Below are 23,618 nucleotides of genomic sequence, written 5' to 3'. Positions count from 1 at the left end.
GTAAGACCAGCCAATTTTCGCTCCTTTGCATTCCTGCTCCGCCCGTCGTTGGTTTCCACCATCCTCCTCGACTATCTCCGTTTCTCTTCATCATCACCCGGCGAAGATCACCAGCCTTGGTCTAACGTCTCGCAGCTTCCTTATGGCGAATTACGTTACCCAGAGATATGTCGTCTTTCGTTTTTGGCTTGTGTGAAGTGGGATTTCCTAGTGGCTTTTTCTCCATTCGAATTTCGGTCTCCTCGTGAAAATCCGCAAAGCGTGAACTTGCTGCGTACGGCTCTGTCCCGTCGGGTTTCACCCTATACGACTCACCTGTACCTATTCAACAATAACGCTTTGAAGGCAATTGCAGAAAGGATCCTTTCGAGATCGTTGCCCCGTGTGTTTTCATGATTATGACGTCGAAAACGTCCCTGGGAGACGGACCCCATCTGTCCTTTGCGAAGGTATGTCTTATGCTTCTTCAATGCAAATTCTGTGAACTCATAATAATGTACCGGTCAGATTGCTGCTTTGCCCCCGCGATTCAATCCGGAAGTTTCTCTCGCACCTGATGAAAATGATAATTTCCTTGAAGAGTCATCAAGCTCAAGTCCACAAGGCTCGGCCGACCGTTTATCCAGCCGAGAGCGTCAGACTTCCACCAAAGCGGAGGCCGGCGGTATAGATGAGGATGCCGACGGTTTGTCCCGAGCCGTTCAAGCAGTCGATATCTCAGAGAAGAAGGGCCGGGAGATCGCTGAGTTCCCCATAGAAGACCAAGAAAATGTGTCTTTAAGAAGGGAGAATTCGTTTGAAGATGATCGCACCCACCTTTCAAATTCGTCAACCAAGCCAACGAGTTTTGACTCGAAAAGTATGGCGTCCGTAACTACTTTCGCAATGGATGAAAAGGATTCCTTGCGTCCCGATGACAGCGCGAGCGTACAAGCCATAGACGAGGAAGAGTCGCTTTCGGGACACGCCTCCGGCGCACCAAACTCACTGACAGGTTCGGAAGCTGGTGCTCGGTTCAAAGATACACAGAGACATCGAGTCCCTCTCCACAACACAGTCTCCATCTTCAGCGATGGCTCCCAACGAGCTGGTGTCAGCATGGCCGACTCCCTGGCCAACAATTTCGTCGTCGCCGGCCCAGATGCCTTCTCCGGCCGAGCCATGCATGGGTTTCCTTCAGAGCCCGATGAGAAGCTTATCGAAGCTATGAAGTCTCCCAAAGATCGCCTTCTCATCCTCCAGCTGGAAGAAAAAGTCAGGAACTTCATTCAGAACTCCGAGTAAGTCTGAAATTAATCACTTGGTCAGTTCATGCGGGAGTTGAACTCTCCATCTAACCTTCCAACAAGGGAGCAATCTCTAGAACTACCCCCTTCTAACGCGTTCGGCCGACTTCTTGCCCATAAACTAGGTGATTATTATCATCTCACCCACTTTGTGGATAATAATGTCACATCGGTCCGACTTCATCGGACTCCCTTCTGCCGATTGTGAGTTACCTGCTCCCCAGCTCTTTTTTTTCTCTTCTTCTTTTCCGTTTTCCTGTTCCCCCTCTCTATTGAGTTGAACGTCGAATTCATGCTGATTGCTGTAGACCAACCCCCCTATCCATGATACACGCTGCCGCCAACAGTACCCCGCCCTCTACAATACCGGCCATGAAGATCATGCGCCGCGCAGACGGGGAAAGGCCGTCTACGGAAGGTAGTATAGCGGCAAGCTCTTCGGTTCCTTCAAAGGCTACGTCGGAAGCTGGCGACAGTGGCAATGAAGCAGAACGCAGTGGCTCAGCTACTACCAAAGACAGATTGTCCCTCACTAGAGAGGAGCGCGAAGCCAAATACCAGGAGGCTAGGGAGCGAATATTCCGCGATTTCTCGGAGGCCAAAACTCCTGACATGAATGGAGACCATAGCACAGATGTTTCCCGGTCCAGCTCTACAAGCGGTCGCAAAAAGGCACATCGACAGAAAACACCTCACGATGACAGCTTCGAAGCTCGGTCTCAGTTCAACGCGTACTACCCCGGAATGCAGTACAACAGTGGATCCCTACCTTACAATATGGGAATGCACGATCCTTCATTTTCCAGCCAGCCTTATATGGTAGGTCCTGGCGTGATCCCAAACAACATGGGGTATGTACCGAGCCAGAGTGGTGCTATGTATCCCGGGCAGGTGAACGTGAACGCTACGGGGCATTATCAAATGCCTGTATCTCCTCAGATGGGTGCAGGTAACCCCTGGCAAAATGCAACAGCTCCTCCACAATCGCCTTACGCTAGCTATTCCATGAACCAGTCGCCCGCCATGACGTCGGCAAAACCCGTTGCAGCGATGAATAACTATCCCGTTCCAAATTCCATGCAGTTTCAATCGAGCCCCCCTGGCTGGTCTTCTCCGCCTTACCAAGCGGCTTACCCACAGCCGACTCACCGCAATCAGGCGCCGATTCCTTGGCCAAACTATCCACCGCCACCACTCAGCACGACCTCTTACCCTTACACCCAATATCCCAGCCAACCGTTGAATAGCGGCGTCCCAAACCACCCAAACACACACCCTCTGCCGGGGAGCTTCAATAGATCCCATTTCAATCCTCAAACCCGCTCTTTCGTTCCGGGTGGTGCTGCTGGCCCGGGACGACACCAAAACAAGAGTAATTCAACTAGCATGGGATCGTATCCTAGCATGCAGGGAAACGTGCAGAATCATTGGAATGGATACCAAGATCCCAGCAGCAAGAGCCAGGAGTTGGCTGCGACCAACATGCCTCGGGGACCACTTTCAGGAAGCAAAGATTCGATTGCAAAATGGGGAACGCCCTCTCACCTACCCCCGAAACCACCTCCTTCCGAAGTCCCTTCTGACTTCGAGCTGAAGCATCGAAATGGAAACTCCGCCAGCCCCGCTTATACCGGCAACACGATACCGAACTCCATCAATGGCCCGCTGGTCGTTTCAGGAGGCACCGGCTTGGCGCGGCCGAACTAAAAGAACACCTCTTCCTATGTATCTTACCTGGTAACCCATGCGGTCTAGCAGGAACCCTATCATCATTACGGGTTGTGGTAGATAGACAAACTCTGGAGAAAGTTCGAGACAGATAAGCTTCAGATTGAGAGGATGAACAAAATGGAGAATGACCTGATGATGTGAACACCGGCATAATAGCACACTTTAGCCGCGGGGCCCGTGGCGCGCAAGGTGTGCTTGTTGTTGACACGCCTAGCGGGTGGGGACTGATGCTGAAGATTATAAAATCATGGACGTCCGGCTAGCTACTAATATTAATGCTCTCGAACACTCCTCAATCTCCCACATACTAAAGTAGTATACCTTCAAATCAACCCTAGAGTAAATCATATGACAAACAATGCCAGCAAGCGGAGGTCGGAACATCTTGTGCTCGATCTGGAGGGCGACACCTACCCGAGAAAAGACAGTTTGAAATCCGTATAATGTACACACAGTGCTAAACAGACAGGGGATCTAAACTACTTAATTTGCACCGAGACGATTCGCCCCAAAACACACCTCCCCTCTCAGACGGCAGTGCTTTACCGACCTCTGAACGTCCTTTTCCTCAGCATCGGCGTCGGCGTCGGCCTTGCACTTTTTCCCACCCCCGCCTCCTCGTTGAGTGATACTCGCGCAATCTCCTTTTCTAACTCCTCAACACCGTCCTTTCGAAACTGTGTGACCTTCCGCACATTCATAAGGGTAAGCTCATTCAGTGTCTCAAGCCCCTGCTCTCGTCGCCGCGCAACTGCCCTCGCCGTCAGCGCAAACCGCATATCCTTGGGACCATCAACAAGCTCCAAAATCGCGCTAGCGGCCTGGTCATCCTTCTTCGGCTCGACTCGTAGGACTCTCGTGTATCCACCGGGGCGGTTAGCATAACGTTCACGGAGGGGACCGAATAGCTTCGGGAGGATTTCGTGGGGTGTCTGTTCATTGAACATATCGTTAGCGTACACGTTGTGTTTCCCTTCTCGACAGGGATAGGCCACATTTCCAGTCCTTCTCAAAAGAAACATACGTAAAATGTAGATAGAGCGGTCTTTCGACTCATCTCAGTGTTCTTCTTGCCCAGGGTGATCAGCTTCTCGGCGAGCCGCTGTGCTTCCTTTGCTTTGGCCCATGTAGTCGTGATTGATTCGTGCTTGAACAAGGATGTTACGAGATTTCGGAGCAGGGCTTGTCTGTGTGAGGATTTTCGACTTAGATGCCGGTATTTGGCTGCGCCTCCGGCCATGATTTGAGCTTATGTCGTAATTGGGGGTTTTGGTCGTTCGTCGATTTGGGGTTGAGCGATTGGCTGAGGAAACAATGCGATATGTTCCGTGTCTAATTCGGGAAATATTTGCAAGTCCCTTCCGAGGACGATTAGATAGCCCGAGACAAGCTTGAATGGGGGGAATGAGGAGGCGAGATGTGATGTTGTCGTGTGCTTCAGGGCTGTCCGAGAGAAGTTGCTGATTCAATTTCTGCTCTACGGCCAATCGGAACGAGGCAAGCATCAGTCGATCCGCAGAATTTCCATCAAAGGCTCCAACCTCCAACCTTGATCTACTTCAGCCATGACGGCTCTTTCTTCAAACCGACATCAGTGAGATGCTATTCGTATTTTATTTACGCTGGTATTCTCGACAAATACATTGGCGATACCCGTGAAAATATCCCCACCACCTTTCCCCCCCAGAGCCTCCAGGGCTCACTTTCCCACTCCTCCAAGCTATCGCCCAATATCCAATCAGAACTTAACGCCCTTTCCTCCTGGAAGAAGCAAGAAAGGCTCCAGTCATGAGCTTCTTCACCGGTTTCGTATGTGCTTATCCTCACCCAACTTTCCACCTCCCAAACCACCACCTTCGCGACCTTCCAGCTAACAGTCCGAAAACCATAGTTCAGCGGCTTCGCACTCACAGCATCAGCCTTATATATCACAATCCAAGTGCACCGCTCCAACCGCCACGCCCAAAAACAAGCTATTCGTGACCAAGTACAGGCCATAAATTTGCTCGCTTCACCTCGAGGCGCATACGATCGTCGCCTACTCCCAGCAGATGAGGAGCTCTCAACACGCACGGAAGGCGCATTGACGCCTTCAAGTCCGGGGATGAAGGACCAGCTCAAGCATCAGTGGAATGAAGAGGTTCGCAAATTAGCGAGGAAAGCATGTGACAGTCGGTGGGAGGACGTGCGGGATACGGCGGTGGAGGGATGGAGGGGTGTGAAACGGCTTGTTAAGAGGGACTGAGGGATGGGTATGTGCTAACTATCCTCCTTTCTACCCAGTTTGCAGCATTGTTTGTCAATTCGGATTTCAAATTTTGGGCTGTGACTCTTTATGCGAGCGTTTGACTCCGATACCCTTAGACTATTTGTATGACTAGCGTTGGCGCTTTTCTCTAGTTTCTAGTCCCTGTACCTTAGCATGTAGCAAAAGTGACATTGTCGGCATAGGAGTGAGTATTGTATACCCAAGGCACTGAGCTTCGAGTCTTCCCCAAGGCGTTTGGAGAGAGTAGTCCGTCGTTTGGAAGCCTAAGATGACCATCTGAAGGGTAGCGTATACTGATCGGCCTTGGCGGGTGTGTCGGTGTACGAAATACAGCTGAAGGTGAGCCTTCAGACCGACGACAGCTGGGAGGAAGCGTAGTAAATATAGTCAGAGCCACCAAAACATGTTCAGCCTGTCGTGTTCACAGTAGACTGAGTAGCAGTACTCAAACTGTCATCCTCACTCCAAATATCCTTGCTCTCCGCCTCCATTGTACGCATAGCTTGCGCAATATCCTCCAACTTAGCCACCACATCCAAAACGCTCTTGTTGACTCGGTCAAAGTACCGATCATTCGCTTCTCGTCTCTCACGGGCAAGTTGGATGTCCTTCTCTGTTTCCTCGTCGAGATTCCGAGCCGATTGATCCCCCTCTCTAGATGCGTCGCCCGCTGGCCACGAATCTCTTTTCGGAGACGGAGGCATTTTCGTCGCTGCTTTCGACTCGGATGCCTCATCGTCAGCTTCACCACGCGCCCAAGCTTGCGCCAGCCGGAGGTGCTTCATCCGGAGATCTTCCAGAGCTTCGGAGTGCTTCTCCCCAAACACATGCCCACGAGCTGCCGCACTAACCTCGATATCAGAAAGCGCGCTTTGCATCTCCTCCCAGAGGGCATCGGAGCCGTCTACCTCCCCTTTTGACTGGGTGCGAGACAGAAATGGGGAGAGGCCGGGTGCATCGAGGGGCTTTGGTGAGGAGCGCCTGCGGTGTAGAAGAGGTACCGGGGAAGCCCGACCTCCGGGGGCAACTACCGTCGGTATGGGAGGTTGAAGGGAGAGAGTTGACGCATTATGGGATGGTGGGCCTTGGAAGAGAGCTGGAGGGGGAAGACGCTGGGAGTTCACCTTCCTCAAGGTATCGGCAGTGGCGTTGGTATCCATAATTCAAAGGTGTCGGAGATTCATTGAGCCTCTCCCATTCTCCCGAACGCCATCCCAATGATACAAAGAAAGGTGAAGGATAGCCAGAAGGCCTGCTCTTATCGTTATCTTATCGAGTCGGCGGGGATGGTTTCTCCGGTCCGGGTCCTCGCTTAACTGCCGTTTAGGGCGGAGGCGCACAGCAGAACATTTTCGTCCTGCCCCCGAGTTTCGCGAACTGCCGGCCGTGAAAGGAACCCCTTCGACCCCTTCGACTTTCGACAACCACCCATCCAGCCGTTCGGCACATATCCATCAGTCGGTAAGTTTACTTGTTGTTCGTTCTCGTCGCCGTCGAAATTCAGCACAGGAACATATCCTCCTATCCCCCCTGGAACAATTCGTCGCGCACTCTCAGCAACCTACCGCTCTGAATCGATATCACACCACCAAGTCAAGTCCATACAACAATTCCATCCACACGAACGAGATAAATCTTACGATACTCATATCTAACGTTTGAATCCGCACAGTTAACCGTCCATTTGATCATAATCCGACAAGATGGGTAAGGGAAAGCCTCGTGGTTTGAACGCCGCCCGCAAGCTCGCCAACACTCGCCGCGAGAACCGCTGGGCCGATCTGCACTACAAGAAGCGCCTCCTCGGTACGGCCTACAAGTCCTCCCCCTTCGGTGGTGCCTCCCACGCCAAGGGCATCGTCCTCGAGAAGGTCGGTGTCGAGGCCAAGCAGCCCAACTCCGCCATTCGGAAGTGTGTCAAGGTCCAGCTGATCAAGAACGGCAAGAAGGTCACTGCTTTCGGTGGGTGCCCTTAAATTTCCTATGATATTATGTATCGGTGGTCAAATTGGATAATCCCGGAGTTGAATAGAGAGAGGCATGGAAGAATTGGCTTGAGAACGGTTTCAACTGACGAGGTTACTTTAGTCCCCAACGACGGTTGCTTGAACTTCATCGATGAGAACGACGAAGTTCTCCTTGCTGGTTTCGGTCGTAAGGGCAAGGCCAAGGGTGATATTCCCGGTGTCCGTTTCAAGGTCGTCAAGGTCTCTGGTGTCGGTCTGATGGCTCTGTGGAAGGAGAAGAAGGAGAAGCCCCGCTCGTAAACGGCTCCAAGACAAAGGGAGATGAGCGATGGCGCAAGAATGATATCCGAGCAGAAGTAGGGGGCCCGTTCCATTGAACATTGGGAGACATGATCTATGGAGCTGGAGGAAGTCATGGTTCAGGATGGATGACCCTGCAAAAAAACCATTGCAGATACTACGATTGATATACTTCATAAAAGACGGCGCCATGATTTATTTTCTTTGGGAAGGGCCCTAAAATCAAGAAATCCTTCAAACCTGTTTTTCGTTTCATTAAGGTTGTAAAACTGTGAGCAGGAGAAAATAGGACCTGTGCTGATTACGAGGAGCGTGACATGCAACAATTGCTCGAGAGGCATCGTACTAGGTATCCAGTCCGCAAGCAACTTGAATGCGACTACAAAGCATTCTATCGAGTGGCATGCTGTCCCGAGGGTTACCCCCAACACCTACACGTCTTTAAATCCATTGTACACACCGAATCCTGATTTCGTAAATCATTATAAAATGCATTTATTATCTTGCATAACCTGCTCAACAACCACGCTCTAGAAGCTGATGTCCTCCTTCCGGTAATGATCAGAGACAATCCGGTATAGGTATGAGGGCGCATGCCCGCCCCTATAGAACCAGGTTAGTGCTACCTCAAGATAGACGCGTAAAGCAAGGCGACTTACAAGTTCGTGATGTATAGGTCAACCAGTTCTGCCGGGACGTAGTCGTACAGCGGGTTCTGGACGTCGATCTGTTCCACCAGATCCCCGTCCTCAAACCCGATAACTTTACTAGAGTCACCATATTCGATCAGAGAGTCGAAGTCGAACGGATATACAGGGCTAAGCTTATAGACACCGCTAACGACTACAACCGGGGTTTGGTGGACCTTCGCTGCTCGAGCGATGACACGAGTGCCTGCTGCAGCGACGAGGCCGCCGTTGGCGAGGACAGAATGTGTTCCGAGGATAACCTTGTTGACGCGAGACATGAGGGCGAAGACGGCCGAGTCGGGGATGAGGATTACCGTTATTCCATGGGCGATTAGCGGTTTTTGGAATGATTCGGTGCTGAGAAGTTCGTCGTCGTTGGTGGCCGTCCCGCTCACAGTGGCGTGCGTCGCTTCGTGGTTGTTAGGATATGATTCGGCGTGGATGACGGTGAATTTTCGCTTGGCTGCGGCTTTGAGGAGGAACTTCTGCACGGTAGTTGATGAGGTGTGTGTAAGGATAATCTCGTTCGAGTGGATATGGTCAAGCGCGTAGGCTGAGATTTGGTCGTCTACCTGACCGAGCTCGTCAATGATCTCGTTGATTCCGTCAAGGACTTCGGCGCGGATATCGTTGTTCTGGGTGTGTCCTGGTGAGCGTCCGGATGGTGAGGCAGATCCTGGGGTACCGGGTAGTGAATGTTCGGGTTCTGGGTGAGAGAGCAGACTGAACATGGAAATTGGGTGAGCGGCCAAGGAAGATAGAGGTTTTAAGGCGGAGCCGTCGTGCCGCCCATATAGAGAATCGGATGGGTCTGCCAATCAAGTCAACTTAGGGTATGTCCCAATGCCATCAACAAGGGCCGGAAGACCTACCGTCTGATGCGCGAGGCGTCTGCGGTTGGCTCTCAGAGCCTGCTTCGCTCAAATTAAACTCCCCGTCCCGATCGTCCTCTGCCTCATCTCGGATCAACCCCAGCACGCGCCTCACAATATTCCCGACGACCATCTCTCTGGGCTGGGCAGCTATCAGCCGTTTCCCCACGCTCTGGACCCTCTCAATGAGTTTCGAGGCATCGCTCGTTCTGCAGGCGGAGACGACGCTACGTAGAAGATAAGCGGTCGCGGTCGCGCATGATCTAGAGTGCCGAATCTGTCTTCGTTTGAGAAGTCTTCTTCACATCAGTACCGCTAGACCGAGAGCATTCAAGCATGGTCCGACGCACGAGATCAGGTTGTCAATAGAGGTATCGATTGGGTTGGTTTTCAAGGATTTTAAAAATGACGCCAGCCCAGGCGTCAATGGAGCAGAAGGGGGCGACATGGCGTCCGTGGATATCGTGCTTAATCGGGTACGTCTGGTGTACGTCAATTAGCAGGAGTCTGAGTCAAGATCGACGAGTCGGGAAATTTCTCCTGACCACCTGCAACGTACCTTTACGCCCGTCGGGGGGAGGAATCTGTCTGTGGGACGAAGAACTCCCGGCCCGAAGCGTCAAATGGAATGCCTTGCGGGGTGGAAAGACAAGGAGATTCGTGGCAGAGGGGTAAATTCTTGAGTGGAAGTGGAGGACTTTCTGCCCGCTTTTTCGCTGGACCTCAGCGCGGCGGCGCTTTTGCTTGGCCCCAAACGGCTCCCTTCCATGCTCTCTCGCTCGGCCCTCCCAATTCCGTCTTCCGCCGCCGACTCCCATCCTTACTCCTCATCGACTTCTCCTCTCTGGTTTGAGCTGCACCGGTGCTCTTCCTCTCCAGGGTGTCTTCCGTCCAGATTCCCCTCCACCTTGATCCCTCGCGCCTCCAGTTGTCGGCCCAGGTAGCCTTCGATCTCCCAACTGCACTCCCGTTCCGCTCACCAGACAACCCGCCCTCGAGGATTGGTGGTTTCGAGGCACGGGCTGTCGGGCTGTCAACCGGCGCATTGAGGTTGGTACAAGCCTAAACTCTCCTATTTCCTCTTGTTTTTCATCCTATGCCCTCCGTCCCCCTTCCCCCATGCCGCTGGCTGCGTCGTCCGCAACCTCGTAATGAGCCGGTGATCGCTGACGCCCACAACTCGCGCGACAGATATCTGCGCCAGCTCAGACGCCCGTGAACCGCATTGGAAGATGAACTCGCTGAATATCCTCTCATCTCGAGTCATTGGCCAGTCTTCGAATCCGAAGCGTATCCGCCAGCGATCTCGTTCCCAAGGAGACATCTCTCCCGTAATTGCCCCGGGCGACCTTGCGAAATTCCGATCCTACAGCGAAAGCAACTTCAACACAACCGGTACCAATGAAAAGACCAATGGCGATGCGTCCCCTCCAGCGGAGGATGTTAGCCATGACGAACACGCATTCGATGAAAAAACGCCGTTAATACCAGGGCTTCAGCAAGACAAAACAATTGTTACGGGGAGTTCTTTGGGCCTGGTGGCACAACGACTCCTTGATGCGGTTACCGAGACAATCAAGTTTATCTTAGAAACCTTGGCTGCACCGGGTGTGTACGTTGCCAAATGCTTTCGGGATGAGGCGGGGAGCTACTCACCCTTAACGCCGGTGAGAAAGCTCCAGCGGTCTTTAGTCGGTTCTTCGTCGGGTACCTCGAAGACGCCGGACAAAAATGCCACGCCAACGCAAGGCAAGCGCCGTTCCAGCTCTGCGAGGAAACTAAGAAGTCCCTCGTCGCGAGAATCCATCGCGACGAGTACTTCAGAGTCGGAAGGGGATCGCCGGGCAATGAAAGGGCTTACAAGCAGTCGGCCTCGCGCATTGAAGAAGACCTCGAGCCAGGATTTGGCAAAAGATGACTCTACTCCGCGAAGATCTATTCGAATTAAGCTGAACAACGAGGACGCTCTTCAGAGACAAAGGCAACGTCGAGCGCGGAGCGCCGACCTCGACCAATCCCCGCGGAATGGTTCTGAAAACCCGCTCGATCCTGAAAGCTTGAAGTCGCCTACATCTTCATCAGTACACAGGGCTACTCGATATCCTCACTCTCCAGTTCCTCCACGACCGCTCATCCCCTCTCGTCTACCGTCGTACACCGCCGCTGGCCGAAACGCCGCCAGAGTGCCGCAGAAAACCCTCATCCTGGATTTGGACGAGACGTTAATTCATTCTCTTGCCAAAGGTGGCCGCATGTCTAGCGGCCACATGGTTGAGGTAAAGCTAGCGACACCGATGACGACTGCACTCGCCCCCGGTGCCCCCCCTACAACCTTGGGACCCCAGCATCCTATCCTATATTATGTACACAAACGGCCGCACTGTGACGAATTTCTCCGCAAGATCTGCAAATGGTACAAGCTAGTTGTCTTCACCGCGAGCGTTCAAGAGTACGCCGATCCAGTCATAGACTGGCTTGAGCAAGAGCGGAAATACTTCCAAGCGCGGTATTATCGTCAGCACTGTACGTTTCGGAATGGCGCCTACATCAAAGACCTAAGTTCGGTCGAGCCAGACTTGAGCCAAGTAATGATCTTAGATAACAGTCCTATGAGCTATATCTTCCACGAAGGTACGCAGGGTCAACATCTTCGTTTGCTACCTAAGGTAGCCGCTAACGCAGAATCTCAGATAATGCTATTCCTATCGAGGGCTGGATCAACGACCCAACGGACAACGGGCTACTCCATCTCGTGCCCATGTTGGAGGCTCTGCAGCACGTCACTGACGTCCGAGCCTTCCTGGCACTGCGCAGAGGGGAAGCAGACGGTTTATGACGACGACCTACGTCGTACCCGCATTCTACGCCTACCTGATATCCAACGTCTTGCGTTGTCCATCTAATGCATAAATCATCTCATCCCCTCACTGTAGAAGAGGGGCTATTCAGTCTGGTTCAATTCGAGCGTGACGGTTGTTTACCTAGCATTGTTGTTTTATTCCTATTATTATCTCCCAAGCCATACCCCCATTTCGATTCTCAACTACTGCGTTATTGTTTACATTAATTATGCCTGCTTTTCATCGTCTGTATATTCTCTTCTCTCCGAAATATTCACCACGTCGTGACTACCTAGACGAAGCAATGAATTCAAGTCGAGAGTCTCCATGCCATCCTACTTCTCTTATCATGCCGGGGCTTTCCGCGGAAAACTCATCGGTGATATATCCGAGCGTACTTTGTGAAGATCCTAATCATGCCTTTCCGATACATTCTCAAAAGGATGGATCCGAGATCCACCTCGGCGTTGACCTCCGAACTCGGCCGCAGGAGATGTTGCCGCCAGAAATAACAACATGGCAAGCCAGCCAAAAGGTAGTGACTAAATCTGCAACCCCCCTCCGGGCGTCGCTGCTTTTGTGAAGGACGACTCGTCTGACTGCGCACGCACCGACTCGGAGAGTCTAGCTTTGAGACGGATATGGCATGACTCTCATGCTCTAAACTACAGTCAGTATATAAGTCGACTCTGTATCGTTAAGGAAGAGGAGCATTTTAATGTCTACATGTTCCTGCAAGACACTGAAGATCGACTCTGTACTATCGACGAAACCAACAAACCCAAACTTCTTCAATTTACTCGTGCTGGAGCGAGAACACGTTAACATACGCGCAAAGGCCTGGATATCATAAATCATTTTCCATACCTCAAATGAAGCGACTAAGTGGTCACCAGCCCAGCGTCAAGATACCCAAAGATACGGTCGATTTCCCCCAAGCTCCTATCCACCAGCCAATGAGCATCCACAGTTTCCTCCCACGCCCTCTGCACCTCAGGCTAGGTGTGCGACATCCTAACTCTCGGACCTACAAGGCCCTGCTGACTTGTTCAGTTGGAGTGTAGGGCTTGGAGGGACAGGAGCAGTGAAACAGGCCTCTGCGGGCACTTCGATTCTCTCAGGTCTTATACTCTAATGTAGAAACAAGTAGACTCTCTTATGTCTTCAGAGCTGTCAGGCTTGGTCCCTAATAATCACAAAGTTAACTCGACTATGCGGGGTTACTGACAGAACCAGGTATCAAATCATTTTCCCGAGGCCCTGTTGAGTATTACCAGGTAATCATCTTCATGAGCTATCGAATCGTCACCTACGACGGGGTTTGCTTAGTGACTGAGGGTATGGAATTTATCTAAAGTTCAGGCTCCTCACAGCTTCTTAAAGTGGTTCCCCCTCCTCCCCGCTATATCTGGAGAATGCCCTAAGTTATACATTCCCGATATACCCGCGCATGACAGGTCAGCACGTACCAAATAGCAGTCTATTCGTTCTGCCTCCTTCTGAAGTGGAGATTTCGTCCCGTCTGTTAGTACTAATGGTGTTATTTCTACCCATATGGCTCCGGAGTTACACTTCTGATTATCCGCAGATCAAATACAAGCGGTATACAAAGGACGGACAGGTCATATACACGATCTTGCTTGAGTTGATTTATTTCTAAATTTAGATAACCTATTTAGTCTTGCCATTAAAGTCCCTTAGCTTGCTTCGCATCGGTAATTGCCTCCTTAAGAGCTGCAATGGCCTTGTCGATATCACCGCGTGCGGGGTCTGTGATACTGACGCCCATGTGTCCGAAGCGGATGTACTTGGTTGCGACTTCCTTGTGCAGGCCCGCAGCGAAGATGACGCCGCGCTTCAACAAGCCTGGGAGGACATCTGGTGGGGCCAGGCCCTCGGGGAGCCAGATGGCTGTCATGGCGTGAGCCTGGTTCTCTGGTTTGGAGGCCAGCTGTTGCAGGCCGAGCTCGGCGACGGCGGCCTTGACACGGTCGGACGCCTGACGGTGCGCAGCGAAGCGCTCTCTGATCGGCCGTGACGTGATCTGGGAGAGGGTAGTGTGGAGAGCATGGATGAGCTGGGTGGAGGGGGTAGCGAAGTAGGAGGGTTTCAAGTTCTCGTAGTTTTGCATGATGGGGATCCAGTTGGCCAGGGAGGAGTAATAGGAGGCTGGAGGGGTTTTGCGGGCCTTGAAGGTCTCGATTGCCCGGGGAGAGAGCATGAGGATGCTGAGGCCCGGAGGGCAGCCGATGGCTTTCTGGCTTGCAGTGAGGACCACGTCCAGATCCCACTCGTCAAAGGCAATCTCCTCGCACCCGACACTGCACACGCCATCTACGACCACGAGAGTTTGGGGGCTGACACGGCGGACGATCTCCGTCACGCGCTTGACGTCGCTCAGGACACCAGTCGACGTATCGACGTGGGTAATGGTAATGATCTTGTACGGCTTCTCCCTCAATGCCTGCTCAATTGCCTCGAAAGACGGACGGTCACCAATGGGAGCTTTGAGTTGCGTAGCGTTGGCTCCGTATGTCTCCAAACAGGCCGCGAATGAGTCGGCGAAGTAGCCGGAGTGCAGAACAAGAGCATTCTCGCCCTTCTCAACGAGGTTTGCGGCCACGACATCCCATCCCAAAGTACCACTGCCAGAAACCACGAGCGGCTGCGCTGCGGGGTTCGTGGACTGGAAGAGCTTCCGGACCATGGTCAATGTCTCTCCGAATGTCTTGACGAAACCGGGGGCGACATGGCTCTCGCTGATGATTCAACTACGGTCAGTCCAAGCCAAAAAAAAACACTACAGTAGGATATCGACCCGATAAGGTGGCATTGACTCACGCATAATGGGACATGGACTGGAGAACAGCATCATCGAATTCGATAGGACCCGGAATGAGCAGGGTGGGGTGGGGGGCTTGAGTTGACATATTGGCAGGCTGGGAATCGGAGGTGGTAGGGGAGACGAGTGGGGGAGCAGAGCGATCGAGGGGTTTATATTCGACGTCGTCGGCGACGTGGGAGTTCCTTTCGGTCGAGAAGGGGGTGTTGAGCTCAGGCAGCGGGAGTCGCTGATCCAGGTGTCTGGAGATCAGGCTCAGGCGCTGCGATGTCCGTGTGCCCGCCAGAGTTTCCCGAGGGGTCGGCTCTCAACGGGAGAGCCCGCGGGGAAGTCGACCTGCGTTGCGATGGAGGAGTGAACCAAGGCGCGCACTCTCGGGGATCACCGGAAGAGTCTTGTTCGGGCCGGTGGCTTTCACAAGATAATCGACGTGTGGACTCAAGTATGCACTTTGCAGATACTCTGAAGGAGACTCAGTCAAAAATGAAAAGTGTTCCCAAACTCCGACTTGATTTTTTGGCGGATTTCTCTCAAATGAAAGGGACTCCACCGAAATGACTCTTTTTTCTCCTTTCTCCTCCCCGGCGTCGGTGTTTTTCCAGAAGCCTCCTCCGTGGGCGGACCCTTCCGTCTCCAAGCTTGTCCTCCGGTGAGCTTCGACAACGAAATATATAAAAGTAATGAAAAGGATACATCTGATAGGCCGGGTTCCAATGCTTATTAGCAATTTGCTATTCTATTCAAACTCCTGAAGGCTGTTTGGAGATATGGATTCTGGGGCACTGCGGAGGCCGGAGCCCACCGGTAGTGCACACGGGGGTAGTCGAGGCTCCTGGGGCTGACCTTGGAAGGTATCGAGTTCTGAATCTCTGAAGAGCACTCTTGTTGTAATACTACGTGTGATACAGCAGCGTTTATCAAATCCTGGGTTTCATATCCAGTTCCAGTCCTGCGCTCAGCATGCAGCCATAGTAGAGACACTAAACTATATATGGTAGGTAGTTAGGGCTCAGGGCTGCAAGCTGACGATCAGGCGCAGCTCTCCCCGCGATAGCTTCATCGTAATCGTTCTAGGTACCAGCGACTCCGACAGCTACTTCTCAGATTCTCTGAGCTGTTTTCTTGCTGACAACTTTGGGAGCTTGCGTTGCGAATATTGAGAAAGTCCCTTCCTGGAATGAGACATTGACCCGTTCGTTCCTCTCGAGATGACCTCGCGTCTCGTCCTGGTCATCGGTGACCTCTTCATCCCCGATAGAGCCCCTGTATGTAGTAAAGTTCGAGCGGCCCTCGAATCACTACGCGGATATCACTAACTTTCGTTCCAGGATCTTCCGGCAAAGGTGCGCACAGCTCTGCCGCAACCCAAACCAGCTACTCCCTAGTTGTACAGTATCCCCTTGATTGACGTTGTCGCAGTTCAAAAAGCTCCTCACACCAGGCAAGATCGGCCAAATTTTGTGCCTAGGTAACCTTACCGATCGCAATACATTCGAGCTTCTCCGCCAAGTTGCGCCGGACCTCCAATTAGTCAAAGGCGACTTTGACGTCGACTCTCCCAACCTGCCCTTGTCGAAAGTTGTTACCCATGGAAGTCTCAGGATTGGATTCACGCATGGCCACACGATCATCCCGCCCGGTGATGCGGACGCGCTGCTTATCGCGGCCCGCCAGATGGATGTAGATATACTGCTGTGGGGTGGCACCCATCGCTTTGAAGCGTTTGAAATGGAAGGGAGATTCTTCGTGAACCCTGGTAGCGCAACAGGCGCTTTGAGCTCTGGATATTGGGCTGAAGGAGAAGAGCCAACGCCGAGCTTCTGTCTGATGGATGTGAGTGTCAACTCAGCCTTAGCAATAAGGTGTGCCCTCTAACAACCCGATAGATCCAAGGCGATGTTCTCGTGTTATACGTTTACCAGCTGAAGACAGATGCCAATGGTGCTGAGACCGTTGCGGTCGAGAAAGTCTCTTATCGCAAGAACAATATCCCATCCTCATGAACTGACGCTTCTCATACCCCCAATGTACATATGCTATAGACACCGACTACGATTACAAATTCTGTTCCACTTGAATCAGTTCTTTCTCCTCGATTGTTAAGTTTATCTTTTCTTCGTACACTGCGCAAATAGCCTCATTTCCCTGTGCGGTAGCTAATCTTGTCGGCCTTGCTTGTGTTCCAAAAAGCGCCAAGACAAGCAATAAGTTGGAAGGCTCCTTCTTTCCAGACTTTATGGTCGAGTCCGATGCCACGGCGGGAGCAACCAAATCTGAAATAGAAGACTGTCAGCCCCAGTCCGAGACAAAGACTGTGTGCATCGAGATATTCCATAAAAGTAGAGTGATGCAATGGCTGGGCCTGATCAACAGAGCGGGAAAGATGCGCTAGACCAGAAAGAGAAGCATTGCCATCGGGCTTGATCGAACACAAGCATCACATTCACTTCAGGTCTTCTATCATTCCCCATCGATCACATAACTGCTTTGCTTCCCTCCTGTTGAGTTGGGATTGACTCGAACTCTACCCCGCTTCTTTGGTGTCCACTTTCCTTTGAGACATTTTACTGCCGGAATCCGCAACGCAAAACCGGTGGAGAGCTTCAAGTTTCGTTCCGCCAACGTTGGTACTCAGCGCCTGACCACTGGGAGAAGTACAACGCGTCGTTTCAGAATGGCTACTGAGGAAAATGAAGTCAAGGATGAGCGTCTGGATACTCATGAGGAGGGAGGTGACGATGAGGTAAGGTTCATAGCTGAAGCGACAGTGTGTGAAGCAGCAGGAAACAAGGAGCTTCTCTCGTCTGCGCGCTCGTTTGCGCCTTTCCTTCGAGACATCTCCCACACCACTGTCCGTTTACTTCCATGGGGCCAAGCTAATATGAATATCCATTTCTTCAGGAAGAGATCGAGGCCATGAAGCGACGGGTGGCTGAGATGGAATCCGAAGCCGCGAAGTTACGAGAAATGCAAGCTACACTGGACCAACAGTCTGAGAATCTGCGGGAAGATAAGGAAGAGATTGATGCACGGAGTATCTTCGTCGGCAATGTGGATTACGGAGCCTCTCCGGAGGAGATTCAAGCACACTTCCAGAGCTGCGGCTCGATCAATCGCGTTACCATCCTCCTCGACAAGTTTTCGGGTCAGCCCAAAGGGTATGTGCTGAATCGCATCACACGAACATAATATCAACTGTTTGTTGATATTTTGCAAATTTTGGAATGCTCGCTGACTTGGCGATATAGCTATGCCTACGTGGAATTCGCCGAGCCTAGCCTTGTCGCCCAGGCCCTTGTTCTAAACGAGAGTGTCTTCCGTGGTCGGAATCTTAAGGTGAGCTTATAATGCCCAAGGAAGCGTCCCTTAAAATGCTAATGGCTATTTCCAGGTCGTTCCCAAGCGCACTAATCTCCCTGGTATGGGCAGTCGAGGACGGGGTAGGGGCCGCGGCCGCGGATACGGTCGTGGATTTCCCCGTGGGGGCTATCGCGGCGGTTACCGGGGTCGCGGACGAGGCTTTGCACCCTATTAATATAATTCCACGTACATCTAAGAGAATTCATGAACAGCGTGGCAGATATTCAAGCCGGCCCCATCGGAAAGGGACACAAATATTCGTCCGTGGCATGGAACCCCCAGTGTTGGATACTATCGGACCTCTGTTGTCAACTTTTCATGGACGGCGTCTCTGGAGTTGGAGACCGGGCTGTACTAATGTATGATAATCATCCGCGTTTGGGTGAACCAGGCAAGATGGCGGAAGGGATTTTCTGATGTCAATTGCTGTCATATTTTGAATAACTACGAGACCGAGAGCTAGAGGCCATGATCAAGACACGAAACATGAACAGTCCCAGGGTTATTTGCCAGAGTTGGGCGGCCGGCCGAATCGTATGCTATATCGAACGAGAGCAGGCTTGTCTTTTTCCAAGAAAACCATCTAGGTACTGAGCATGAGCGTTCGTGGTTGCAGTGATGACTACTCGGCGAGGGCTGGCGTCTCATGAGTGACACTTGCAAGTCACAGCTAGAGGCTAAGTTCGGCAATGACGAAGACTTTCAAGGTTCCAGTGGGAGAACATGGGGAAGAAGCCCTCCTCGAGGTGTCGTAGTCCTCAGTGTACCCGACTTAGCACCCGGTGATTTCTTGCTTGCTAAGAATTCTGTTGCCTTGCGAGGTCTGGATCTTTCATCGGAGCGCTGCAGGAGTTGTCAGAGCCGAGTCATCTTGGCTCAGTCTCTGGACCATCGAGCGTCAACAGATTGTAATTGAGAGACAAGATTGGTGAGAAGAGGACTGCGGCCGGTTTTGAGCGTTTTCGGGTCCGGGTCCATGAGAAAAAATACTTGCGGACTTGAGAATTGGCGGACATGAGATCGCCAGCGATATTAATATATCAATAACCCCTGCTGTGGCGCTGTAATACCATCACCGACCCGAAACACTCCCCTGCGCTGACGGAGAATTCGGAGACTGTCTCTTTGGTTTTGCTCACATCAGGATTTGGTGAATCGTATTCGGAATGAATCAGAGCCCCCCTCCTTCGGCGTTCCTCTTGCCACGGGCACACCCAGCCTGACGAGCCCCTCGCCCGCACCTGATTGGCTCCGGCACCGCAACGTCAGGACTGCCAACAGTGGGATCTGAACTCCCATCCAACTGCAAGTGGTGACCCTCTTGCTCAGCCCCATTTCAACGGCACTACGACCGCCGTGGAAGTCCTTCCGCAGTCACTCCACGCCTTCGTCTGAGCTCCTCACGTTCCTCCTCGAGTTGGCTGCGACTGTCAACGACTTCAACTTCCTCCAACCCTCCAACCCTTTGGCCTTTCCCACCACCCACCGCCCTTTTTCCCTCCCTTCTCTTCCGCTCTCCGATCTGCCCCCGATCCTCTCCTCGGACGGTCATCGCTATCGTCGGACGTTTATCTTTCTACACTGTGGTGGATGCGCACGCGGCAAATTCCTTTCTAGGCGTGCCTTCATCGGCATTTTGCACCCGGAGGCGTGTTCTCTATCGACTGGATAACTTCTGTGCATGATGGGGTCCAATCTGCCTGCGTGAGTTCCCTTGCAGCGCCATCTGGCTTTTCTCTCGTTCCGTGGCCGGGTTCTGCTTGCGGATGTGAGAATTGTTGATACTAACAAGGAGAATTGTTCAGCCAACCAAATCTCAGGGTTACGAGTAAGCCATCAGCCTACCCCCCCGCCTTCTATCGGACAATCTTGTCTTGATGCAAATAGCCATGTTTCGGACGGAGACTAACCGGACGCTACTTCTGGACAGTTATCGCTGCGGATGGGCTATATAAGCGCGATGTTTTCCGTATGTTTCCCGTGATCCCGGATCGACTGTGGCCTCTCTACGCTATAGTAAACCTAATTGTATCTCCACAGGTCTCCCTGATCCCTTTGCGGTGGCTACCGTTGGAGGCGAACAGACGCACACGACATCCGTGATCAAGAAGACGCTGAACCCATACTGGAATGAGATGTTCGACCTGTGAGTTTCCCCACTCCCGTCCCAATCCTGCGAGTACTGATTGCTATCGTGTCATGTTCAGACGAGTCAATGAAGATAGTATCCTTGCAATCCAGATATTCGACCAGAAGAAATTCAAGAAGAAGGATCAAGGGTTTCTCGGCGTCATCAACATGCGTATTGGAGATGTCATCGATTTACAGATGGGCGGTGATGGTACGTGACGTCCCTTTCCGATAATCTCCACATTATCAGCCTCGTTCACGCTGCCTGGTTTTTGGATATATTGACTGATCGTGTAATTTGCGTTTGGACAGAGATGCACACGAGAGATTTGAAGAAATCCAATGATAATCTTGTTGTGCATGGAAAGCTTATCATTAATCTGTCCACTAACCTCAGCGCCCCCAATCCCAACCAAGCAAATGGTCTGCATCGAACACAACTTGGATCTTCAACATCCAGTGGGCTTGTCCCGCCGATTCAACCGACACCGTCTGTTCCGTCTGTTGGCCCTAGCCCCGTTGATCAATCGGCAACCGCCTCGAGTGCATCTCTGAATCCCCAGCGCATCCCGTCTGCCACCAGGCCAACCAGCCAGGTCACCGCACCTCCCAACGGTGTGCCGCCGATTCCCAATGGACAACCTACGTCTCGCCCTAATCTTAGTTCGTTCGAGGATAACCAGGGTCGGCTACCAGCGGGCTGGGAGCGACGCGAGGATAACCTGGGAAGGACGTATTATGTTGACCATAATACTCGAACCACCACCTGGAACAGACCATCCGCGAACTACAATGAGCAAACGCAACGCACGCAGCGGGAGGCCAACATGCAGTTGGAGAGGAGAGCCCACCAGAACCGAATGCTTCCCGAAGACAGGACTGGTGCAAGCTCACCGAATCTGTCAGATTCGCAGCCCCAAGCTCAAACCCCGCCTGCTGGCGGCAGCAGTACCAGCAGTAGCAATATGGTATCCATGATGGCCACGGGAGCTACCACTGCAGGCACTGGTGAGCTTCCACCTGGTTGGGAACAGCGAACCACACCCGAGGGCCGGCCGTATTTCGTTGACCACAACACCCGCACCACAACCTGGGTCGATCCTCGGCGGCAGCAGTTTATTCGAATGTATGGCCAGAACGCTGGCGGGAACAATACTACCATTCAACAGCAACCCGTATCTCAATTGGGTCCGCTACCCAGTGGCTGGGAAATGCGTCTCACGAACACTGCTCGTGTGTATTTCGTTGACCACAACACCAAGACAACCACATGGGATGATCCACGCCTTCCGTCGTCGCTAGACCAAGGCGTTCCACAGTATAAGCGTGACTTCAGACGGAAATTGATCTACTTCCGCTCGCAACCAGCACTGCGCATCATGTCCGGACAATGCCATGTCAAGGTGCGGCGGAACAACATATTCGAAGACTCTTACGCCGAAATCATGCGCCAGAGTGCTTCTGATCTGAAAAAGCGTCTGATGATCAAATTTGACGGTGAAGATGGCCTGGATTACGGTGGTCTCTCCCGGTAAGGTCCCCGTATCAGCTTTTTGATATCCAACGCTAATCAGCGCAGTGAATTCTTCTTCCTCCTTTCTCACGAAATGTTTAATCCTTTCTACTGTCTTTTTGAGTACTCAGCGCACGATAATTATACCCTGCAAATTAATCCCCACTCAGGTGTCAACCCCGAACATCTGAACTACTTCAAGTTTATTGGGCGGGTCGTTGGGTTGGCGATTTTCCACCGTCGATTCCTCGACTCATTCTTCATTGGAGCGTTCTACAAAATGATGCTCCGAAAAAAGGTATCTTTGCAAGATATGGAGGGTGTTGACGAAGATCTACACCGAAATCTGGCATGGACTCTGTACGATTCCTTCTTCCTTACCTTTTCTGATTTAGCTGCTAATGATCAACAGAGAGAACGATATTGAGGGCATCATTGACTTGACGTTCACGGTAGATGATGAAAAGTTTGGAGAGCGTCGTACAATCGAGCTGAAACCCGGTGGCGAGGATATACCTGTGACAAACGAGAACAAGCATGAATATGTTGAGTAAGTTTCCATCTCCGACAGTGTTTATTGACAGGTAAGGCTGACAAGTGGAGGCTGGTCACGGAATGGAAGATCGTGAAGCGGGTGGAGGAACAGTTCAACGCCTTCATGTCCGGCTTTAACGAGTTGATCCCGGCTGATTTGGTCAACGTTTTTGATGAGCGCGAGCTGGAGCTGCTGATTGGTGGTATTGCTGATATCGATGTCGATGATTGGAAGAAGCACACAGACTACCGCGGCTACCAGGAGCAGGATGAAGTAATCCAGAACTTCTGGAAGATTGTCCGCACCTGGGATGCGGAACAGAAGTCTCGTCTGCTCCAGTTTACTACGGGTACATCCCGCATTCCAGTTAACGGTTTCAAGGATCTCCAGGGCTCTGACGGTCCGAGACGGTTCACGATCGAGAAATCTGGAGATCCAATCGCCCTTCCAAAGTCTCATACATGGTGCGTTAAATATAAGGTCCATATTGTCGATACCCTACAGCTAACCATTCCTAGTTTCAACCGTCTGGATCTTCCGCCGTACAAGACCCACGAAATTCTAGAGAATAAACTGTCCATTGCGGTGGAGGAGACGTTAGGTTTCGGACAAGAGTAGACTGCTGCATTCACCTGCATCGCCGGAGAAGACTGTGTAGCAGATATGCATTCAACCCTTCTGAATACCTTCGGCCACATCACCGATACAAGCAAGAGAGAAGTCCAGAAATTTACTCTCTTTCCGCGCGGAACAATGCCCAGGGTCATGCCATACCCTCGAGTCCATCCCTAGCCTATCCAGTCGTTTCTCCCGTTCATGGTGCAGGTACTTATTTCCTTATTCCCCGGTCATTCTTTGGAGGAGAACAGGGCACGCGTTGCAATGAGGTCTTCACACCTGGGCACATGGTATCGTTCAGCTTGATTTATCTATATTGTTAACCTGGTTGTGGTGGACTTGTATATACTTGTATTATTTCCAAGAACATGGACTACGCTTAGTACTCTCCGCCATCGCGACGCCGACGCATAAACCGAATTCGGCATTACTCTAAATCACGCTCTTGGCCATGTATTCCTCTCGTCAATAAAGGATTCTGCGACAAGGTACCGTAGCCAAAGGCAGAGAGACGGGGACTCTTGTGAGGAAAGCAAGATCACTTCTCAGCCATCTCATCCCAAAACGTCAAACTGTCGCTCTCTCTTCCAAGAGTCGGCCGGGATCTGACATATAACTGTGACGGGTCCAATCGAGAAATCCGAACTCTGTCCTGGTTTCAAAGCT

General features: G+C 51.9%; 11 protein-coding genes across 11 annotated transcripts; 7 read left to right on the top strand and 4 right to left on the bottom strand.

The window, feature by feature from the left end:
• Nucleotides 1-226: 226 nt before the first annotated feature.
• Nucleotides 227-3,276, top strand: BJX67DRAFT_101816 (putative R3H domain protein). The gene is made up of 4 exons (XM_071024200.1): nt 227-449; nt 508-1,280; nt 1,350-1,490; nt 1,595-3,276. Exons 1-4 carry the CDS (start codon nt 393-395, stop codon nt 2,991-2,993), a joined length of 2,370 nt encoding a protein of 789 aa, XP_070891149.1. The 5' UTR covers nt 227-392; the 3' UTR covers nt 2,994-3,276.
• Nucleotides 3,277-3,559: 283 nt separating this feature from the next.
• BJX67DRAFT_377001 (mitochondrial 54S ribosomal protein bL17m) lies at nt 3,560-4,257 on the bottom strand (the record flags this gene model as incomplete). The annotated part of the gene is made up of 2 exons (XM_071032002.1): nt 3,560-3,949; nt 4,042-4,257. 2 exons carry the CDS (start codon nt 4,255-4,257, stop codon nt 3,560-3,562), a joined length of 606 nt encoding a protein of 201 aa, XP_070891148.1.
• Nucleotides 4,258-4,805: 548 nt separating this feature from the next.
• On the top strand, nt 4,806-5,262 carry BJX67DRAFT_377000 (MICOS complex subunit Mic12 family protein; the record flags this gene model as incomplete). The annotated part of the gene is made up of 2 exons (XM_071032001.1): nt 4,806-4,826; nt 4,909-5,262. The coding sequence occupies 2 exons, from the start codon at nt 4,806-4,808 to the stop codon at nt 5,260-5,262; spliced, it is 375 nt and encodes a 124-aa protein (XP_070891147.1).
• Nucleotides 5,263-5,354: 92 nt separating this feature from the next.
• BJX67DRAFT_101796 (DUF5315 domain-containing protein) lies at nt 5,355-6,505 on the bottom strand. The gene has a single exon (XM_071024199.1). The coding sequence runs from the start codon at nt 6,444-6,446 to the stop codon at nt 5,694-5,696; it is 753 nt and encodes a 250-aa protein (XP_070891146.1). The 5' UTR covers nt 6,447-6,505; the 3' UTR covers nt 5,355-5,693.
• Nucleotides 6,506-6,648: 143 nt separating this feature from the next.
• Nucleotides 6,649-8,234, top strand: rps23 (40S ribosomal protein uS12). The gene is made up of 2 exons (XM_071027926.1): nt 6,649-7,248; nt 7,375-8,234. The coding sequence occupies exons 1-2, from the start codon at nt 6,990-6,992 to the stop codon at nt 7,551-7,553; spliced, it is 438 nt and encodes a 145-aa protein (XP_070891145.1). The 5' UTR covers nt 6,649-6,989; the 3' UTR covers nt 7,554-8,234.
• On the bottom strand, nt 8,084-9,562 carry BJX67DRAFT_376997 (translation initiation factor eIF2B subunit beta; the record flags this gene model as incomplete). Its single annotated transcript, XM_071032000.1, has 4 exons — nt 8,084-8,156; nt 8,213-9,053; nt 9,115-9,410; nt 9,465-9,562. 4 exons carry the CDS (start codon nt 9,560-9,562, stop codon nt 8,084-8,086), a joined length of 1,308 nt encoding a protein of 435 aa, XP_070891144.1.
• Nucleotides 9,563-9,843: 281 nt separating this feature from the next.
• nemA (Nem1-Spo7 phosphatase catalytic subunit NEM1) lies at nt 9,844-12,287 on the top strand. The gene is made up of 3 exons (XM_071027925.1): nt 9,844-10,164; nt 10,306-11,745; nt 11,805-12,287. The coding sequence occupies exons 2-3, from the start codon at nt 10,347-10,349 to the stop codon at nt 11,948-11,950; spliced, it is 1,545 nt and encodes a 514-aa protein (XP_070891143.1). The 5' UTR covers nt 9,844-10,164; nt 10,306-10,346; the 3' UTR covers nt 11,951-12,287.
• A 1,354-nt stretch (nt 12,288-13,641) lies between these two features.
• BJX67DRAFT_376995 (alanine--glyoxylate transaminase) lies at nt 13,642-14,884 on the bottom strand (the record flags this gene model as incomplete). The annotated part of the gene is made up of 2 exons (XM_071031999.1): nt 13,642-14,713; nt 14,796-14,884. 2 exons carry the CDS (start codon nt 14,882-14,884, stop codon nt 13,642-13,644), a joined length of 1,161 nt encoding a protein of 386 aa, XP_070891142.1.
• Nucleotides 14,885-15,775: 891 nt separating this feature from the next.
• Nucleotides 15,776-16,874, top strand: BJX67DRAFT_341685 (vacuolar protein sorting-associated protein 29). Its single transcript, XM_071027924.1, has 5 exons — nt 15,776-15,870; nt 15,938-16,061; nt 16,125-16,139; nt 16,216-16,629; nt 16,683-16,874. The coding sequence occupies exons 2-5, from the start codon at nt 16,005-16,007 to the stop codon at nt 16,797-16,799; spliced, it is 603 nt and encodes a 200-aa protein (XP_070891141.1). The 5' UTR covers nt 15,776-15,870; nt 15,938-16,004; the 3' UTR covers nt 16,800-16,874.
• Nucleotides 16,875-17,391: 517 nt separating this feature from the next.
• On the top strand, nt 17,392-18,567 carry BJX67DRAFT_101519 (polyadenylate-binding protein). Its single transcript, XM_071024198.1, has 4 exons — nt 17,392-17,539; nt 17,698-17,954; nt 18,045-18,132; nt 18,188-18,567. The coding sequence occupies exons 1-4, from the start codon at nt 17,471-17,473 to the stop codon at nt 18,329-18,331; spliced, it is 558 nt and encodes a 185-aa protein (XP_070891140.1). The 5' UTR covers nt 17,392-17,470; the 3' UTR covers nt 18,332-18,567.
• A 781-nt stretch (nt 18,568-19,348) lies between these two features.
• On the top strand, nt 19,349-23,389 carry BJX67DRAFT_341668 (NEDD4 family E3 ubiquitin-protein ligase). Its single transcript, XM_071027923.1, has 10 exons — nt 19,349-19,860; nt 19,962-19,984; nt 20,087-20,125; nt 20,197-20,302; nt 20,364-20,497; nt 20,599-21,817; nt 21,866-22,159; nt 22,212-22,349; nt 22,403-22,798; nt 22,853-23,389. The coding sequence occupies exons 1-10, from the start codon at nt 19,838-19,840 to the stop codon at nt 22,950-22,952; spliced, it is 2,472 nt and encodes an 823-aa protein (XP_070891139.1). The 5' UTR covers nt 19,349-19,837; the 3' UTR covers nt 22,953-23,389.
• Nucleotides 23,390-23,618: the final 229 nt, after the last annotated feature.

This window comes from Aspergillus lucknowensis (assembly GCF_044049455.1).
Source record: "Aspergillus lucknowensis strain CBS 449.75 chromosome Unknown BJX67scaffold_2, whole genome shotgun sequence".
Classification (NCBI taxonomy): domain Eukaryota; kingdom Fungi; phylum Ascomycota; class Eurotiomycetes; order Eurotiales; family Aspergillaceae; genus Aspergillus; species Aspergillus lucknowensis.
The sequence above is the reverse complement of the archived record's forward strand: the minus strand, read 5'-3'. Positions and strand labels throughout refer to the sequence as shown.